Genomic DNA, 21,684 nt, shown 5'->3' with positions numbered 1-21,684 from the left:
GTAAAAGTACGCTTGTGAAAGCAGTCCTTCAATTGTCATTATATCAAACCTGATCAAATTTAACCATTTTCTTTGTGTCCTTCTAAAGCGCAGGGAACACAATGTATAGCCTTCACCCCAAACAGGAGATAAAACAATTCTGACTCACAATTTGTGACAGGTTAAGAACTAAATAGTCCTTTAATGCCGTGTAAGGAATGTTGATACAGTGGGAATGTTGATACTATGAGGTACCTAATTTAAAATAATCAGGACTTCAGTATCATGAACTTCAGTTTTGTCTTCTCACTGCTGGCCAACTCTTCATACCATTGCCACATATAAATAAATAAACAAAAGAAAAGTCTGCTCTCACACTGCAGAACTTGAATGCTTATAGGACATGGATTCAGCAAACAGATTTAACACCCAAAGGGCGTGCACAAATACTGCTGGGTAATTGTGCAATTTTGTGTCTATGCTATTAGCTTGCCAGGTGTGTTCGATATTTTTCTCAAAGACACACAAGGAGCAGTTATTCTAACTGCGTCAAAACACACAAAAGCAGAGAAGGAAGGACTCCAAAGAATCCAGTCTGACAAACATTCATTTGAGTAAAGAGCTGTATACAGACATGTGGGTATGTAACTTGAAGCCTTATGACATTGATTTCCACACATTACGATACCTTAATCCATTGTATTGTTCTTTTTAATTCCACTAGTTTTAACAGGATTACTATAAGGAATTCTAATACTTTAATAAACACGTATGGAGAAACATAACATATGTTGTACTAATAAGCTCCACCTTGGTAACTGTCCCTTCTGCAAAATTGTAGCCGCTCCATGCTGATGTGTCTCTCTACACCAGTTTCTTAAACTGTGCTCCTCCAGATGTTTTGGACTTCAGCACCCACAATTCCTAACAGCTGGTAAACTGGCTGGAATTTCTGGGAGCTGAAGTTCAAAACACTTGGAAGAGCTCAGTTTGAGAAACATTGCTCTACACAATCATGGACTCAAATTCATCAACATAAAGAAACAAATAAATACCTGCTTGTATGAGCCATGTTATCTATGGAGGTGGGAATTAAATCTCCCTCCATATGTAGCTGGACTACAACTCCCAACTGGCCTGAACCGCAAAGCCAAGGGAAAGGAATGCTTGGCACTGTATTGCAACATCTGGAGGGCTACACAATTTCCATTCTTGATTAATATGGCCCACTAAAACCGAAATGTTGGCACAAGGTTGCAGCGCATAGCACACCCACATAAGACAAGTTCAGAGGCAAGTTTATTAAGCACCCTCTCTGAGGTTGGATGTCAACAAAAGCCCAATGATAGGATCAAGATAACATACTGGTTATATGCTGGACTACAGCCATGCAGTACTACACTAGGTTAATGTAAGACAGTAATCTGACCTAAAGAACAGCCAGCTTTAGCGAATGCACTACAGAGAATTACAAAGAGAGGGGGTAATGATTGATCTGTATATTTTTTAAAATATGGAATTAACAAAACGATGAGCTAAGGCTCAGAACTCTTGCTGGGCAAACACTTAACACATTATATTCTTGTCCAGATTTTATGCTTTCATAAGACTTCTGAAATCTTTTGTTGAACTTGATACTGTACGAGACAGAACCAAGAATAAATCATTTGACTCCCATGAGTCACTTCTTAAGAGTTTGATTTGATTAGAAGCAGATTACTCGGGCATGCCTTTAGATCTGTTTTCAAAAGCACAAACACGCAGTCTTACCTCGTGGCAATTCTCTGAAGGTTTCTCTCCATTTCTCTGTCTTTGGTAACATCTGGCTTCACTCTGCACATCATTTCCCACTCCCGCTTTTTATCTAGCTGCATCATAAATATTGTTACGTGAAAGCATATTAGGCATTTTAAAAATGCAGCATATTTATATAGAATGTTTCTTAAGAGAGTAAAGTTGATAAATCACACAGGATAGAATTAGGAAAGTATGGAAAGAATATACCTATGCTTAAAAAATCATATTTCTGTAGGTTAAGCATAATGTCTGAAGGTCAAAATGGGCTCACCAGTGAATCTTTCCAACTGGTTTAGTAAAACAGTCCTTCAAACAAATTTCTTAGACTGGGATACACAAGTCCGCTAGGCACAGAAACAATACTTTCTTAACTAGAAAATGAGCTGTCCACCTTGACAAGAAATTATTTTGAGCAAAGAACTCCCCATCCATTCACAGTATGACATTTAGTTCAAGACAAGTTACTGTAGTTAGTTCTGGACAAGTTAATTTTCAAAAGGTTGATACACCTAGTCTGCTCCACAGGAGCTTAAGCCTTCTCCTCCTTAAAAGGAATGTAAATTATTGAATAGATGGACTGGATAAACACTGCCATAAAATGCAATTTGAAGTGTATTAAATGGGTCTACACCAGTGGTTCACAACTTGGAGTCCCCAGATGTTTTTGGTCTACAACTCCCAGAAATCCCAGCTAGTTTACCGGCTATTAGGATTTCTGGGAGTTGAGGACCAAAAACATCTGGGGACCCCAGATTGAGAACCACTGGTCTACACTGACCATATAATACAGTTTAAACTGCATTATATGACAGTGTAGATTCAGCCAGTGAGATAGAGATGACCAATGATTATCTGGCCAGCAGTTTTGACAGCAACCACTTACTTGACAATAAGAATCATGCTGAACTATCAAAATGAACTTTTGTATCATGGAAGGGAAGGACTCATCAACTCTCTTATGGGTTTAATAAAGGTATTTAATGCTTGATATATGGCAATTACACTTATAGTATATTACCATGTTTTCAGTGTTGCTTAATTTAGTTCTAGTCGTGCATTACCGCCCAAGGCAAAGCAAACAGGAATTACAATCTTTGGGCTCTATATCTAGACATGCTTTCATAATTTTTATCTTTCATGATTGGCTTATTCTTGCACTGGAAGTATTTCCAAGTCTTGAAACTTGTAGTCATCTCAAATAAACCACTGCCAGGTTATCCATACTTTTGCTTTGAATGTCATTTTTTAACAAGTGTTAAGATAAGAATGCTAAGATTACATATAGTATCCAAGATAATTATACTGCTGGACCTAAAAAGGGAGACTGTTTCATGTCCTAGGTATTGCCAGTCACCTTGCTTTTGATACTAGCAAGCATCAAATGTACTGAGTACTTAAGTTCTCAGGATGCAATGACTGTCTTCCCAATGGTGTGGTCTAGGATTGATAACAGGTTGCATACACAATAGCACTCCCTTACCTACGTATTTGATATCAATGGTGAAGTGAAAAAATATCCCCACCATCACCTCTGTAGGTCAATTGCGCAATTCTATGGCATGCTTCTGGTCCATACATAGGCAAAACAGAGTTAGCTATTATCCGTGGCTTTAGGTATACAGGGGAGTCTTAGAATGAATCCCATGAATACTAGAGTTGAACTATATATAAATGATATAGCTCAAAAACCAAGTTAGGCCACTTCCAAGGGTCTATGGCCATTTTCTACTATTCCCAGGGCCACCACAGGCAATACGACTCTTTCCAGCAAAGTTAGAGGCTTCTCAAAATCCGTATTGGACTATAGCTATCTGAGATTTTTTTTCCAACTTGACATTCTTGATGCTCAACGTCTATTTAGAAATCCAACTTCCTAGCCTGACAGATGTTGGGAGCAGAAACATTATTTTTTTCAGGCCATTCTGTGCTGTCAATCGTTTTTTAACCAAACGTTTCTGTAATGGCAATGAGGATGCATCAACTAAGTGCAATAACTACATGAGCTTGGCTGAAGATCTTTCGTGGAAAGGCTTTGCCTTATTCTCACCACCATCAAAGGCATGCGTAGTGAGAAGACAGAAGACAGCTTCCACTGTAGAATTCACTACCTCAGAAGACTAGGTAACTGCTCTCTTTTGGCCTGCAAGCAAAGACTATTTTATTTAGACAGGTGTTTTGTTTTTCATTGATTTGAAGAGATGAAGCTGTTAATGGGGTATACAGTAATAACTTTTTATCTTTAGTATGATTTAAACATATTTTAAGCTGGTTTAAACTAATGTTTTAACAAGCATGAATCTATCGGTTTGGCCATCAAATGGAAATCATAAGAAAAGTGGAGGCTGGTGAAAGGAAAAATAAAATCCCTCAATGTACTTTACAATAAAAAGCTTTCAACTGATCTCTAAAAATTCAAAAAGCTTTTATTTATTTATGAAAGCATGAGCTGATCTAGCTGCTTCATTCCCTATGTGTATACAGTGTTCCCTCACTTCTTCGCGGATCACTTATCACGGACTTGCTGTTTCGCAGGAAAATTATTTATTTATCCCATTGCTGCTGCTTCTCCTCCTCAGGGCTGCCCCCTTGCTTTGGCCCTGCCATGTGGCTCTGGCTGCCTCTGCCAGGGAAGAAGGAACATCACTCCACTCCGGGAGTGAGCGAGGGAGGGACGGTGGCAGCTGCAGTGGCAGAAGAGCCTGGAAGAGGCGGGCAAACTCCTCTTCTGCCGCCGCCCCAGCCAGCCATGCCGGGAAACGTGGAGACTCGGAAGAGGGGGCGGAGTCCTCCATGATTCATGCCTCCCTCTTCCGAGTTCTCCACGTTTCCCAGCATGGCCAGCTGCAGTGGTGGCGGAAGAGGAGTCTGGCCGCCTCTTCCAGGCTCTTCTGCCATTGCTGTCGCCCGCCCTCCCTTGATCACTCACCAAGCGGAGCAGTGTTCCTTCTTCCCTGGCAGAGGCAGCCAGAGCCACATGGCAGGGCCGAAGCAAGGGGGCAGCCCTGACGAGGAGAAGTAGCAGCAATGGGGCAAATAATAATAAGGGAGATAGGGCGGTATATAAATAAAGTTTTATTATTATTATTATTATAAATATTAAAATTAAAATAGTGCCCCAACTTCACGGATTTCCACTTATGGAACATAACACCCGCGATAAGTGAGGGAACGCTGTATTATTGATATTTCTGAATTTTAAAAATCACTGAAACTTATTGAACTGCTTTTCTTTTCTGTGCTATATAAATCTATCATTATACTAGACCATATTAGTCCAGTATAAAATTTTCTAGTGTAGTAGTAAAGATCAGGGACACATTTACTTTGTTAATTAAATAAAATCTGTAAGCTTTTCAAATTTAAACAAGAACTGTATGGAAGTTAATTGCTAGTTTTGAAAACTCATCAGAGCCCACTGTACCTTGCAAGAATGAATGATCTTAGAGCAGGCATGGGCAAACTTTTTTACCTTGGGGCCACATTGTGGGCCCAGCCAGGAAGGCTGAGCCAGGAGGGAGAGTGGCTGGGCACACACTGGGTGGAACAAGCCTGGGATGGGCAGGGCTGAGAGGGGGCAAGATCATACACAGGTTGTCCTCCTGGTATAAGGACGGGGCTAGTTGCCCCATCCTTATGGCGGAATGAAAAAGGAGACATGTGGCGACTGCCCTGATCCTTGAGCTGTCCTCTTGTCATTATGCTGAGAGGAGGGTGAGACACGGTGGCTGAGAGAGCTCCAGAGGGCTCTCAGCTGATGCGTGCCTTCCTCCCCTATCCTTATGCTGAGAAGACAGAGAAAATGAGGAGGGCCAGAGGTAAGCACACAGGAGGCTGCATCTGGCCCCCTGGGACTTAAGTTTGCTCATGTTTGTCCTAGAGGGTACAAGAAGCAGCAGTTGATAAAGTGTTGATGTCTAGAAAATTGCAAGTGTCCCATGAGCTACCTCTTATGCATATCAACTTGCTAAAATTATGTATACATACACTTGCACATTACATGAATGCTTCAATTAACAAAGCAAACGTACTTCTAGATATTAGAACTTTAACAGAAAATTTTGTTGCAAATTTTGTTCCAAACAAAAGACAGCAGTCCTCTTTCACAATTCTCCCAGTGCCAATGTGCTAAAAAACCTCCAGTTACAAAGAAGATGAGGAGGAAAAGGTAGGCTGGGGGAGTATAACGAAGTTTCTAAACAGAGTTATCCCTGCCCATATAAAGTAAACAAATTGTTCTTTGTTTTGCAAGTTTACATTTAACACGAGGGAGGAGGTAGGTTCCTTACCAGAGTGTGTAGGTACAATTCCAGTCCTAATCAATTAGCAGCAGTGCTATTGGAAGTGAAGATTAAACAGAAAAGGAGAGTAACTCTTTTACTGAATGAACTAATGCTTTTGATGTAGCCATGTCTGTAATACTGATAGTGCTCGGTGAAAATACTTAGAAGTATTACACCTGCTTCCTCACCTGTCTTTGTCTTTCCAGCCTCTCTTGTTTATCCTTTTCTCGTTCTGTATCCCGTTTCTTGTTCTTAACCAATATGGTGGCTTTACTCTTGGGAATCTTTTTATTAAGCACTTTAGCCATGGCATCAGCCCAGCCAGCATTTTCCGTGTCTTTGTAATCTGCTGCATTCTGAACGTCAGTATCCAGAATTGCAGGCTCATCTTCATCATCGCCATCCAGATCTTCCCCTCCAGATGAGAAGCTGTCCTCTGGAAGATCTGAGCCCGAGTCTGAGAGAAAAACAGTAAGTTCAGTTCCTTTCTACTGGCACTGCACCCTATCTCAACTTAATGGGAAAATTACTAAAATTCAATGACTTGTTTTCCTTTCTTCCGTATTGAATGTCATGTGCAGCACAGTATCAACTGAAGGAAGTTATCGAGATACATTTTGTGCAAATATTTTTCCCTGGAACAAAGGGTGTAAAAGATATGATGAGAGAGGAACGAAGCTCAGTAATTTATTACATAATATTTACAGTAGGTGCATCTCATCTTAGGAAAAAAATAACTCTGGCTTTAAAGGAAGATTAAAATTGCAACACTGACATCTAGTGTTGAAATCACAAAAGGAAGGTGGATTGAAAAAGCAGAATGACACATTCTAACACGTAAATGCCAATTGCACCATTGTTCCAATTTGATAAAAGCTACTTTTGGTGGCTAATTCCAGAAGACATTCTTGGTCTCTGTCTCAGTCATTACTCCTGCGCTGGTACTTCTCACAGGTATAAACAATCAGTTATTGGGATTTAGCTATGAGTATTTATGTGTTAATGGCAGACAAGGAAATAACCCTGCTCCAACCTACTGAAAGACAGATACATTTTCTAATGAACCACAGAGTTTCTGAAAGTCACACATTTAGGTAAGACAACCAACCTATCAATTGGTTTTGATGAATTTCAATTTTCAGCGGAATGAGGACAAATGATAACAGTATTAAGTTTAATAAGGCCACTAACATCTTCCAACAGAAATTTTGGGTGAAATCCATGCCTTGCTCTCAGTGTATACATGTTTAACAGTTTACAATTTGGGATTTTTCCTCCCCAAAATGTATGTACATCACTAAGAAGATGAAAGATTCTAACAAGTTGAGAATTTAGGTTACCTAAAGGATCACCTTCTCCCATACAATCCACCCCACACACTCTAGTCTTCTGTGGGATGGCTGCTCCAACCAGCCAGAACTCGGCTGGCAACCACTACCTTGAGGACCTTTCCATCCGCTGCCAGCAAAGCTCAGACAGCTAAATTAGCTGTTAGAATTTAAGACAGAAGTGAAGACTTGTCTCTTCCAGCAGGCCTACCCAGACAGTCTTTAAATACAAAAATGAATTTTAATGTATGTCCTTCATTTAATCTCAGTTTAGTCTGTTTTAATATGTATTTCATAGAGATAAGTTTTGGTGGCTAAGTTTTATGCTGGTACATTTTAGTGTGTGTATTTGTAGTGTTTTTGCTGTATTTAATTGTTTTGTAACTTAAGGTCCTAAGGGAGGGCCCTTATCACAGTCCCACCACCCTCACAAGAACGAGAGAAAGTCTGATAGGAACGAGAGAAAGGGCCTTCTCGGCAGAGGCCCCTTGGCTTTGGAATGATCTCCCTAAAGAAAGACAGACACCATCTCTAGCTAATTTTAGGAAAGAATGAAAAACCTGCATGTGGAAGCTGACTTTTGATAACAGTTGACTACTTTTAATATGATGGTGGTCTTTTAGCCTTATCAATACCTATTGGTTTTAACTGGTCTTGTCTCCACAGTGAAATATGTTTTAAACCTAGTACAATGTTAACCTGTGTATTTATATATTGTGATATCGTTTTTAAATTTTGTTTATGATTATTGGTTATAAAAAATGTCTTGGGTTTTTGTTTTGGTTTTTGCTTATGTATGTATTGTGATTTGATTTTGTTGTGAGCCGCCCCCAAGTCCTTGTGGAGAGGGAAAGGGATATAAATAAACTTGGGTTGCTGTGGGTTTTCCGGGCTGTATGGACATGTTCCAGAAGCATTTTCACCTGATGTTTCACCCACACGTATGGCAGGCATCCTCAGAGGTTGTGAGGTCTGCTGGAAACTAGGCAAGAGGGGTTTATATATCTGTGGAATGTCCAGGGTGGAAGAAAGACTCTTGTCTGTTGGAAACAAGTGTAAATGTTGCAATTGGTCACCTTGATTAGCACTGAATGGCCTTGCAGCTTCAGAGTCTGATTACTTCCTGCCTGGGGGAATCCTCTGTTGGGAGATTACTGTTATAAAATAAAGTTCATTATTATTATTATATGTAACCTGCTTCAAACCATGAGGACAGACAGGTAAAAAATAAAATTATTATTATTATTAGCCACCTTGATTAGCACTGAATAGCCTTGTGGCTTCAAAGTCTGGCTGCTTCATGCCTGGGGGAATCCTCTGTTGGGAGTTTATTATTACTATTAGAAAATAAAATTCATTATTATTATTATGTAGCCCGCTTCGAGCCAAGAGGAGAGGTGGGTAATATAATAATAATAATAATAATAATAATTGGCCAGCTTGATTAGCACTGAATGGCCTCGCAGCTTCAAAGTCTGGCTGCTTCCTGCCTGGGGGAATCCTCTGTTGGGAGATTATTATTATTATAAAATAAAGTTTATTATTATTATTATTATTATTATATAACCCACTTCAAGCCATGGGGAGAGGCGGGTAAGAAATAAAATTATTATTATTATCCTTTACTCAAAGTGCTTAGAGCAAGATGTGTTCTGTATGTCATTAAAAAAATGGAACACTGTACCTGCATATATGTACACAATAAGACATCTTGGAGATGGGACTGAAGCCTACATATGAAATGTTCTTATGCTTCACATACAGTTTATAAACATAGCCTGAAAACTATTGTGCATGAAATGAAAGTTTATAACGTTTGTCAAACTGGACTAATTCCACAGTGTAGAACAGGCTTGGGCAAACTTGGGCCTTCCCTTCAGGTGTTTTGGACTTAAGCAGCTGAGGAAGAAAAGGAAAGGGCCTGAGGCTGTTAGGAATGGTGGGAGTTGAAGTGCAAAACACCTGGAGGGAAGGCCCAAGTTTGCCCAGGCCTGATCTACACTGTATAGTGAATGTAGTTTGACACTTTAACTTCCCTGGTGTAATGCTATAGAATCCTGGGGGTTGGTTTGACAAGGTCTTTAGGCCTCTCTGCCAGATTCTCCCCTCCTCCCTCCAAACTACAACTCTCGGGACTCCACAGCATTGAATCATGGCAGATAAAGGGGCGTCAACGTGCATTAATTCTACTGTGTAGATGTCCTTGAGTGAAAAGCACAGCTACTCTCCCCCCACAGAGGGCCCGGCTCCTTACCTACCGAAATCGAGACCTTCGTCGGCTGCCAACGCGGCTTCCATGGCGACCCTCGTTGTTCCCGTTTGCACGCTTTCAGCGTAAACTTCGGTCCCACATGGGCCGCTGACCCTTTCTGGAAGATCTCGCGAGAATCCTCCTCCTCCACCACCCGGAGTCTCGCGGAAGGCTCTCCTCTCACGTGACTTCTTTTAGCATTGACTCAAGGCCTGCAGGTCTGTTCTGATTGGCTGAGAGGCTGAGGGAAGTTTTTTCTTTCTGTTATGCCATAACGTTGATTTGCTTTTGTGTATGAGTGGTCGGTCAGTAGTACTAACAATCTTGGTGTGTATGTTGTCGGAGGCTTTCATGGCTGGAATCACTGGGTTGCTGTGAGTTTTCCGGGCTGTAATGGCTATGTTCCAGAAGCACTCTCTCCTGACGTTTCGGCCACATCTGTGGCAGGCATCCCCAGAGGTTGTGAGGTCTGTTGGAAACTAGGCAAGTGGGGTTTATATATCTGTAGAATAATGCCCAGGGAAAGAACTCGGGAGACAGGGGAAATCCAGACTAGAAACAATCAGGGCCAGCTAACTCCTCCCAACAAAGGATTACCCCCAGGCCAGAAGCAGCCAGGCTTTGAAGCTGCAAGGCTATTCAGTGCTAATCAAGCTGGCCAATTGCAACATTCAGACTGGCCTCCAACAGACAAGAGTTCTTTCTCCCACCCTGGACCTTCCGCAGATATATGAACCCCACTTGCCTAGTTTCCAACAGACCTCACAACCTCTGAGGATGCCTGCCATAGATATGGACGAAACGTCAGGAGAGAATGCTTCTGGAATATGTCCATACAGGCCGGAAAATTCACAGCAACCCAATCTTTTTTATTACAGCTGTACGTTTGACATAAATTTTTAAACATGTATAACGTAGACGGCATTTGCATTGTGCCATGTTGAGTATTCCTTATCTCAGGTATGGGCCCTCCAGCTGTTTTGGACTAATGGCTGTTAGGAATTGTGGGAGTTGTAGTCCAAAACACCTGGAGGGCCGAAGTTTGCCCATATTTTTAATTTCTATTTGGGACGCTGGTTCAGGAAATTGCATTGGATAGGCCACATTGGCTCTAGTTCCTTAAACGTGGTTATCATGATTCCTTATGAGCGAGCAGATAACAACTGGCCTATGTTCTGTATCACAAAAACTCGAGTGGATGGGGGGAAAACTGGTTCAATTTTAGGAATCAGCAGGTCAAATATACCTAGAAACAGGTCTAACATTTGAGGCACCAAAATGTGTGTTAGCTAGTGTTATCTACCACGAAAACAGCAGTTTTAATTCCAAGTTTAATGTTCTTCCTTTATACCTGGATTTGATAGCCATGGTTTCACTTATTCATACTGTAAAAAAAAAAAATCCCCTCGGAAGTGAGCCTCTCTAGGTCCTCCAATGTTATTTCATGGTATTCCTCCAGCCCAAGTATAGTCAATCTTCCATATCTAACGTTTTAACTATCTTTGATACAGTAGATGGCTTGAAAGTTTTCCAAAAAAGAAATGCCAAAAAGCAAGTTCAGATTTTACTATTTTATATAATGGATGCCATTTTACTACTCAGTTATCTATAATGGGACTCCATGTTGGTATTCAAGAGGGATCCTGGAAAAGCTCACCAGAAATGAATGAATGAATAAATAAATAAATAACCTTATTTATATCCCACCACCATCTCCCCGAAGGGACTAAGGATGGCCTACAATGGCACTCCAGAGTGCAGCATACAAGATAAAACTGTACATAAGTATAAAACAATATCACATAAAATTATAACAACCACTATTAACACATCTATCTATCTATACACATAATAAAAGTGAAAAATGTGTATGTGTGTATGTGGAGGAGGTGTCCACTTACACCAACAACCTCCCGCCTCCACAAACAACTATACTTCCCACTGAGCAGGAGACACCAATGGCCCTCCCTCCACTGATATGCAGGTTATACTGAGTGCCATGAACATGTATCCCAAACCAGTGTCCTCCACAAACATCATTCTGCCCCCCACCCAAGTGAAGGCTTTCATGTGGGGACAATTTCCCCCAAGATGTTCTGATTTTCCTCCAGAATGGATATCCCAGGTTTCCTTAATTTGCATGACCCTGCCCACTGTCTCTACCTTAACCCTTTCCTATCCTTTCTCATGGCATACAGTTAACAGAGGAATTGATCAGCAACTGAACAAAAGGTTTGGGGAATACTCACCGTGCTTTACAGGAGTTGTACTTGATTTACATCCAGAGAGCACTGTTAACCCAACCAATGATTAATCTGGATCAAACTTGCCAGAGATAATGGGACTTGCAGTACCTTCACTGATACTGTGAACCGCACCAACAATGGACTGGGATCAAACTTGGCACAGAGAAGCCCCATGACCAACTGAACATACTGCAAGGGTTAGTGGGAATGGACCTTGATTTTGGGAGTCCAGGAAGCACTGAATCCAGCTGATGTCAGATCTGGACCAAACATGGCACATAGACCCATACAGGCTTGCTTTGGGTTTTTGTTTTTTTTTAACGTGTCAGGAGCAACTTGAGTCGCTTCTGGAGTCAGGGAATTGGCCGTCTGCAAGGATGTTGCCCAGGCGACGCCCGGATGTTTTGATGTTTTTACCATCCTTGTGGGAGGCTTCTCTCATGTCCCCGCATGGAGCTGGAGCTGATAGAGGGAGCTCATCCGCATTCTCCCCGGGTGGGATTCGAACCTGGCAGCTTTCAGGTCAGCAACCCAACCTTCAAGTCACTTAGTCCACTACGCCATCTGGGAGCTCCTGCTTTGGAGGGTGATTGACCTCGGATCTAGGAGTTGTAGTTCCCCCTGATCCAGAGAGCCCTGAACCCAGCCAATGATGGATCTGAACCAAATTTCAGTGATATTACTTAACATCTGAAAACAAATAATGATTTATTCTAATAACCCGGGCACTGCCAGGTCTCCAAGCTAGTATAACATAAAATAAAATAGCTCAATTTTTAAAACACAGAACATCTGTAGATAAAACAGCTGCCATCAATTCACAAACTAAAGTGGCAGAGTATCAACCTCATATGGGCCCATTACAGCCTACTAGAGGTCAAAGGCATTTTAAAAAATCTATGTTTTTAGGCTGGATCAGAAGGATTGAAGGGTGGGGGCTAACCTAATCTCTTTTGGCTGGGGAGCCACCACTGAGAAGGCCCTCTCTCTTGTCCCCATCAACCGCTCTTGAGACGGGTCTGCCATAGAGTCAGAATATGGCTAGCTATTATCTGCAGTTTCAGGTACCCATATATGTGTGTCTTAGAATGTACCCCTCATGGATACAGAGGTCATACTGTAGTAGCACAGGTGTGTATGTTGCCTTGGATCCCATACCAGGGGAAAGGGAAAATATCAAGTAAGTGTCATCTTCTGGAGAAACTGCAAAATTGCTATCAAAGTCTCAGTTTGCTATCTTCCAGTCAGCTTCTCTACTGAGTGATATGCAGTGCTGCCATGTATCTCTCTGTGGAAAATTATTCCACTGCCCTTCTCACAAATGCAAAGGACCATATAATTCTGGGAGTAATCAATTACTCACCTAGTGGCTATTTTAGACAATAACACAAATTTGTTGTGCAGTGTTAACAGTGGACTCTATAGAAAGTTGCTTCAGCTGTACTTCATAAAAAAGGGAAACCACCCTGTTTAGCAAGCCTTGCAAATGATCGTTATCAGTAAATGTTTGATTTTATGCCTATTTTATATACTTATATCATTGTCATTGGCGATCACTCGTGGCCGAGTGTGATTGTCTTCCAAGGGTAGAGCCTTGGCGATTGGTCCATAAGTGGCTGTGGAGATCTATTCTGAATCTGCATGGTCTTTTGCGGTGAGGACATACATTTCTAGATGGAAGGCGGTCCCAACAAGGATTTGCTTGATGCAAGTTCCTTTTGGCACGTTTCTCCCTTTCATTCTTTATTCATGCCTCTTCAAAATCATAGCATATACCCGGGGTCAGATAAAACTTTACGAAGCTCTGGAGTAGATGGCTCTTGAGATCCTTGTGCTCTGAAAGTAAAACATGGGAATGAAATGACCAATCCTTAATTTAAAGGGAAGCAGAGAAGAAATATTGGTCAAAGAAGTACTTAGGGCCATTCTTTCACTCCCCTCTTTTTTGCCTTCTATTGTTATTCTGTATCCTTCTGCTTCACCCATTTGGCCTACTGTAAGTAGCTTCTGGTGTCAGAGAATCAGCCATCTACAAAGACGTTGCCCAGGGGACACCTGTATGTGTTATGATCCTGCAGGGAGGCTTCTCACAGCCAGCAAGCCAACACCTTAAATTAAGAAATAGCTTCTTAAGATCTACAGCAGGGGTCCCCAAACTAAGGCCCATGGGCCGGATGCGGCCCTCCAAGGTCATTTATCTGCCCCCACCCACCCACCCTCAGCTTTAGACTTAGGCTCACCCTAAGTCTGAAAAGACTTGAAGGCACACAACAACCACAACAATGCTAATTAACTTAATTATCTCATCAGCAAGAAGCAGGCCCACACTTTCCATTGAAATCCTGGTTGGTTTATGTTGGTTAAAATTGTTTTTATTTTTAAATATTGAATTGTTCTTTCATTGGGTTTTTTTGCACTACAAATAACACATGTACAGTGTGCATAGGAATTTTTTTGTTTTGTTTTTTTCAAACTATGGTCCGGCCCCCCAACAATCTGAGGGACCATGGACCGGGCCTCTTCTTTAAAAGTTTTAGGAACCCTGATCTACAGAGACACTCACTAGAACACCTCAGCAAGCAAACATCCAGAAGTGGCAGGTTAAAACCCAGAACTCATGACTGATACCATATGAGAAACTCCCTCCTGGGCACATAGAAGACTGGGAAACTTGGAAGGTGCTGAACACACTGCACTGTGGCACCATGAGATGCAGAGCTAATCTTAAGAAATGGGATTACAAAGTAGAATCCATGGCATGCAAGTGTGACAAAGAGCAAAACACAGACCATGTATTACAATGCAACCTGAGCCCTGCCACATGCACAATGGTGAACCTTCTCACAGTGACACCAGAGGCATTCCAAGTGGCCAGCTTCTGGTCAAAGGAAATTAGTATAATTTCAAGTTTTTAACTTTATGTGTTTTAAAAATACATTATAACTATTTATATCAATTCACTTCTGACACGATAGATAAATAAAGAAATAAAGAAATACTCACCTGGCAATATCACTGTTGCCACATATTTGAACGGAATGTTTGCTGAGACTCTGAAATTAGGCCAAGTGTTGTCCATTCCTTGATTACATCATCAGCCAAAAAAAGGGGAAGTTTCAACTTTAAATCCCTTTTCAGCCATAACATTTTTTTGTTTACTTTAGAATAATTACTCTCTTCCATAAAGCAAGGCTATCTGCCTTTTCTCCTGGGCCAAGGATGTTCCAGAAGCGGAGCCTTCAGGCATTTATGGATGACAACTCCCATAGTCTCTGATCAGTGCTGAGGCTGATGGAAATTGGAATCGAAATCTAATCTGTTGGTTATGCATTCCAGAGATACTAATAAACTTACCAGGTTGTTTTAAAAATAATGTTTCTTTATTCCCATGGGAGGCAATATAAAGAAGGAACAATCTTATACAAAGAAGATATTGTGTTATATTCCACATGTATTTAAAAATGGCTGTTTTGCCAAGGATGAATTGAATGTACTACATATTGCAAAAATACTGCCTGTCAATTTGAATATATTACTAAGTGCTGTTCATCTCTAGAGTAAATCAATTGTATTCTATGTATTTACACCCAGAATACACCTAAGCCCCACATTAGACCTGGTTCAGTCTAAAAGAATCCATTACTTTTCAAAGAATGAGATATTGAGATTATTCCCTGTTTGCAACTCACTCAGAAAATCAATAAAAGGACAAATAAAACATTTACTGCATCCACTTCACAATACAAAGATTTACAATTTAATCTATGCCTTCACACACTGTTCTGAATATTGTGACTTCTTTTGCTTCCATCATAAATATTCTCGCAAGAATAAAAGAGCTCCCTTGTTGCCATGTGTGAAGCTAATGTAAATCAGTATCAGTAAATAGATAATAAGAAATATGATCATGTCCCAAAGAAAGGTGGATTTTTTGCATGAGTGCCCAGCTTGTCAGATCTATATGAAATAAGAGATTCAGGGAGGCACTCTAGACCCTCTGCAGCAATAATTGTATGTGTGTGTGTCTTCAAATTACCTCTCACCATGAGGGGCATCACATTACTATTTCTTTTATATGACTGTGATAGAGGCACACTGTCTGACTATATCTCAGTTATGTTTGATGCTCAAAGCATGCCATTCTGGAACTGAATTTGGGCAATCTGTTTCAAGCTGGAGCTGGTACAAATTGATATGAATCAATCCAATCCATATTATTATTGAAGAGCTGTGCTGAACTAGTTTTTATTCCCTTGTTGAAGCCAGTGCTGCTTCCTTAAACTACACTGCCAGCTACACTGCCAAGCTTGGATCCCAAAAAGGCTTTTTCCAAGCTGCAGTTCTAGCACCCTGTCCAATGTGTTTTGATTTCAAGATGCGAAAAAAAGCTCCTATATATACAACTGTGTGCTGTGGCAGCTTTCTCCATTCAGCTGAGAAAGAAAGCTCCCTACACAAACATCAGGGATACAGGGACCTCTAAAAGAGAAAGCATATATTAGAAATTGAGCTTGTTTGTGCAGTTCTGCACACACATCCAATTGGTTTATTTTCAAAGTCATCAGTTCTGATGAGATTCTGTAGCTATAAATTTCTGAAGCAGAGTAGTGTTTCTTAGAATCTGATCTTACAGGTTTTTGGACTCCAGCTCCCACAACTCCTCATCAAGGCAAATCAAAGCATCTGAGATGCCTGGGAGTTGAGGTCCAAAACACCTTGAGGATTCGAGTTTAGGAATCACTAACTAGAAAATCATTTCTATGATGCTACTAAGCCTGGAGAAAGGAAGACTGAGAAGGCCATGTTTAACTATTTCATAGAATCATAAAATAATAGAGTTGGAAGGGACTACATGGGCCACCTAGTCCAACCCCCTGCCATGCAGAAAAAGCATAATCAAAGCACCCCAACAGATGGCCATCCAGCCTCTGTTTAAAAGCTTCCAAGGAAGGAGCTTTCACCGCACTTGGAGACAGAGAGTTCCACTGCTGAACAGCTCGTACAATCAAGAAGTTCTTCCAACTGTTCACATGAAATTTCCTTTCCTGTTATCTGAAACCATTGCTCTGAGTACTACTTTTTTTTAAAGGATGTGACATTGAAAAAGGGAAAAGCTTGTTTTCTGCTATTTTAGAGACTAGGACACAGAACAATGAATTCAAATTGCAGGAAAAGAGATTCTATCTAGACATCAGGAAAAAATTCCTGAAGATGTTTATGTCATCATTGGCTTCACCTATAGGCTTTATTGGATGGGACTATGGTGTGTCCTCTAAGCAGACCAGAGGAGACTCGTGAAAACTCAATTATAAATCTTCAAGAGGTGTCCATTAATAAAATTCCGAAGAATACTGGGTGGGCACCATACTCCAAAATATAAAGCCTGTTTTAGATCATAGTCCATTCTATATTTCTCTTTCAAAACGTGTTCAATGTTTGCAAATGCTGGTGCTTCTCCTTTGCAGAGAGTTGTAATTTGGGAGTTGTAGTTTGGAGAGGCGCAGCACTTTGGCAGGGAAAATTAAAAACTTGTAAAGCTGACATTATTACATAGCATTGAGCCATGACAGTTAATGTGGTGTCAAGCTGCATTAATTCTACAGTGTAAATCACGGGTCTCCAAGCTAAAGCCCGTGGGTCATTTATCTGGCCCCCGCCCTCAGTTTTAGGCTCACCCTAAGTCTGAAATGACTTGAAGGCACACAGCAATAATAACAATCCTAATTATCTTGACTATCTCATCAGCAAGAAGCAGGCCCACACTTTCCATTGAAATCCTGGTAGGTTTATGTTGGTTAAAATGGTTCATATTTTTAAATATTGTATTGTTCTTTCTATTATTTTTTTGCACTACAAATAAGACATGTGCAGTGTGCATAGGGATTTGTTCATTTTTTTTTTCAAACTATAATCCAGCCCCCAGCACTCTGAGGGACTGTGGACCGGCCCTCTGCTTTAAAAGTTTGAGGACCACTGTTGTAGATGCACCCCAAGATGATCAAGATGACTTGAAGGTTGGGTTGCTGACCTCAAGGCTGCCAGGTTCGAATTCCACCCGGGGAGAGCGCGAATGAGCTCCCTCTATCAGCTCCAGCTCCATGCGGGGACATGCTTTTAGGATGTTTTTAAGATGTTTTTTTAAAGATGTTTTTAAGATGTTTTTAAATTGTTGATTTTAGCCGGTTCTTGTAAGCCGCCCCGAGCCCTAGGGGAGTGGCGGCATATAAGTTTGAAAAATAAATAAATAAATAAATAAATAAATAAATAAATAAATAAGAGAAGCCTCCCACAAGGATGGTAAAACATTAAAAAAAAACAAAAACAAAAAACATCCGGGCACCCCCTGGGCAACGTCCTTGGAGACGGCCAATTCTCTAACACCAGAAGCAACTCAGGTTGCTCCTGACACACACACACACACACACACACAAGATTATCAAAGATCTATCACTGCCTGAAATGGAGCAACAATCCAAGTCAGTAAAATAAGAACAAACAACAAACTAAATCCTGAACAATTTTCTGCGTTTTCATGACACCCCAGATTTGCTATCAGAAGCAGCCGCTTCACATTACTGAGACTCTGTACCAGGAAATAGATATTATAACATAGGATTTCTGATCTCCTTCCCAAATGCAGCTGGGAAAGTCAGTGCTCTGCTTTTAGGACTGTAACAGATAGGAAAATACTCTCCAGATCCTTTCAAAAGAAATTAATTATAAGAGGTGTGTGAGAGAACCCCTGATAGAACTTGGAAAATGCTCCTTTGTTGTTTCCTTTGTCTTTGCTATACAAGTCCCTATAGCATGTAACTACGTAATGGAGTTTCTCCTTTCTTTTATTTGCATGTGTGAGCCTTTTTATTGCAAATAGGGTTCTAAATCTTGCTTTAGAAAAGAAAATTGCACTGCATGGGAGTGTATGTTCAAAGGAAGCTATCAATATTGTTAGTTATGAAAACCCGATCATAAGTGTTTTTAGTCCATTAGCCATTCTGCTTTATTTATGTCCTCTTTCCGACAGAGTTTGGAGCCAGTTATTCAAAGGATGAAATTTGGAAGAGGAGCAGCACAGTAAGATATAAAACACTGACATATTCTTTATGTAAGAAAACTCTTTTAAATTTTTCTTCCAACCAGTGAAAATAACCTATTTGGAGAGAAGATGGAGTATTAACACTCCTCTCTTCCTTGTTTTCTGTGGTGTTGTAAATGGAAACTGTGAAAACTAGCATTAGTTGGAGCTGTGTTTTTAAATGGTACCCAGCCTTGACTCCCATTTTTGTGAAAAAGGAGTAAAATGATGATGATGATGATGATGATGATGATGATGAAAGATACCTTTTACAACCAACATGTCCTTTTTCCTTCCTTTTTTATAGCTTTCTCTCCTCAAAAGATGAGAGAGCCTGTGAAACACCGTTGAGCCTGTGAATTTTTGTGGACTTTAGCTCCAATAGTTCCTCAATCAGCATGGACACCATCTGAGGAATTCTGGGAATAGTAATCAAAAAATATATTTCCAGGCTCTGGTTTTACCAGGTTGCAAGCAGACACTGGGATGACAGTGGCTTGTAGTTTGGTTGAACTACCTATATTCTTTAGCAGACTAAAAAAAAGTTAACAAAAGTAAAAACCACAGCTCCCATGATTCCTTAGCATTGAGAAGGTGTAGTAGTGTCAAACTGCAATTATTTCTCTGTATAAATGCACATTGGGAATTACACCACTCATACAAACCCCCCTATTTTTGGCCACCCTCATCCTCCAGCTGATATTGTTTAACTGTTACTCGGTTCTTCTAGCAAAACTCTGCACTGCCATATAACCCAGATTATCAAAGCAGATAATCCACATTATCCGCTTTGAACTGGATTATCTGAGTCTACACTGTTATATAATCCACTTCAAAGCAGATAATTTTGATTTTATACAGCAGCATAGAAGGGGCCTCTAATGCATACAGGGAGCTGTAGATTGCCTTCTGCTCACTCAATGTTAATTTTTACCCCAATATTTCTTGAGATCAAGGTAAATAATTAAAGGTAAGCTAATTTCATGTGCACATATTAAAGGAAAAACTTCATTAATGGAGTACAGGCAGTCCCAAAGCTACAAACAACATACTTTATGTAGGTTTGTTCATAAGTTGAATTTATATGTAAGTCAGAACAGATACGTTTTAAAGTGTAACTCCAGCCTAATATATAGAACCTATACTTAAGAGTGTTTTGAGTTAAAAGCAGTTTTGCTTTGACATGAGAGCAGCATTTTGAGTTAAGAGTTAGTGCCAGAGAGTGCACTGGTGCCAGAGTACAGGGCTTTAGAACTTCAAGGGAGCAGCCCTGCTTTTAACTCAAAACACTCTTAAGTATAGGTTCTATATATTAGGCTGGAGTTACACTTTAAAATGTATCGAACCCTGTGGGACCCCACAGGACAATGGCTGCGGGCCTAGCAAGTGTCTCTCAACAACACCTTTTGGGAACGGTCTTCAGGAAGGACCAGAGCCACTGCAAAACTGTGCCTCCCAAGCTCATACCCACAAGATGTCCCAGAAGGATACCGTGGTCAACGGTATTGAAGGCCACTGAAAGGTCCAGCAGAACCAACAGGGATACACTCTCCTGTCTAGTTCCCGGCATAGATCATCCACTAAGGCAACCAAGGCTGTTTCGGTACCATGTCCCAGCCTAAAGCCAGACTGCGCTGGATCCAGATAATCCATGTATTCCAAGAATACCTGGAGTTGTGAGGCAACCACATGTTCCAGGACCTTGCCCAAAAAGGGGATATTGAAAATGGGGAAAAAGGGGATATTGAAAAAGTTGTTGAATGGAGTGGGATCCAGTGATGGGTTTTTCAATAGCGGTTTTATTATAGCCTGTTTTAGGATAGCTGGAATCTTGCCTTCCTGAAGGGAGGCATTAACCACCACCTTCACCCACTCTGCCAAACCCCCTCTGGCTTGCTTTACAAGCCAGGATGGGCAGGGATCTTGTCCACATCCTCGGGCTGCATCAAATGAAATGAATCCATCAAAACTGGACAAGTCGGTGCTCGTGTCACATCCTCAGAGACTGCCATTAATGTGGTGTCCAAGTCAGAATGGATCAGAGCAACTTTATCTGCAAAGAACAAAGCAAATGCTTCACAGCGGGCTGCTGAGTTGTCAGGGACCCCGTCATGGGAGATGGGGTTTAACAAACCTCTGATTACTCCGAACAGCTCCACCGGACGGTTCTTTGTGGACTCAATATTGGATGCAGGATCTATTGCCGCAGCATATGTCTTTAAATAAAGACATAGCCATATTCCCAGAAATCCCGCTCAGCAGTTAGGATTTCTGGGAGTTGAAGGCCAAAAGATCTGGGGACCCACATATTGAGAACCACTGGCTTAAAATATTCAGAAAGTTCCAAAAAACACCAATTTTATATAAGGGACACATTTTGCTAGGTCACTGTATATTGTGGGACCTGAGCATCCACAGATTTTGGTATTCACAGGCGTTCTTGGAACCAAACCCCACTGGATACCAAGAGCCTACGGTACATTCAGCGTGGAGAACAGCAGACAGAGCTGACACGCTATCCATAATAACTGAAGAAAAGTCGCATGGAAGACGGAGTTAGCTTGTTTTCTGATCCTGCAGAGACTAGAACATGAACCAATGGATCCAAATTCCAAGAAACAAGATTCCACTTAAATATTACAAAGATATCTCTATTGCAACTACAGTTTCACAGTGGGATAGATTACCTCAGAGCATGTTGAGCTTCCCTTCTTTGGAGGTCTTTAAA

The 21,684-nt window shown here is 40.9% G+C and overlaps 1 protein-coding gene and 1 long non-coding RNA gene across 2 annotated transcripts in view; one reads left to right on the top strand and one right to left on the bottom strand.

Moving 5' to 3' along the window:
* rrp15 (ribosomal RNA processing 15 homolog) overlaps positions 1 to 9,803 on the bottom strand; it is a 34,747-nt gene extending 24,944 nt beyond the window's left edge. The window contains exons 1-3 of the mRNA XM_003215985.4: positions 9,643 to 9,803; positions 6,245 to 6,513; positions 1,750 to 1,847 (exon numbers count right to left, since the gene is read on the bottom strand). Of these exons, the coding sequence (XP_003216033.1) occupies positions 1,750 to 1,847; positions 6,245 to 6,513; positions 9,643 to 9,682 (407 nt within the window). The 5' untranslated portion in view covers positions 9,683 to 9,803. The remainder of the gene's footprint in view (positions 1 to 1,749; positions 1,848 to 6,244; positions 6,514 to 9,642) is intronic.
* The window catches only part of LOC103283035 (uncharacterized), a 63,573-nt gene continuing 51,612 nt past the window's right edge, over positions 9,724 to 21,684 (top strand). Inside the window, exons 1-2 of the long non-coding RNA XR_001729836.2 lie at positions 9,724 to 9,853; positions 18,906 to 18,986. This is a non-coding gene — a long non-coding RNA (uncharacterized LOC103283035). The remainder of the gene's footprint in view (positions 9,854 to 18,905; positions 18,987 to 21,684) is intronic.

This window comes from Anolis carolinensis, chromosome 1 (genome assembly GCF_035594765.1).
Source record: "Anolis carolinensis isolate JA03-04 chromosome 1, rAnoCar3.1.pri, whole genome shotgun sequence".
Classification (NCBI taxonomy): Eukaryota; Metazoa; Chordata; class Lepidosauria; order Squamata; family Dactyloidae; genus Anolis; species Anolis carolinensis.
This window is presented reverse-complemented; position numbering and strand designations above follow the sequence as displayed.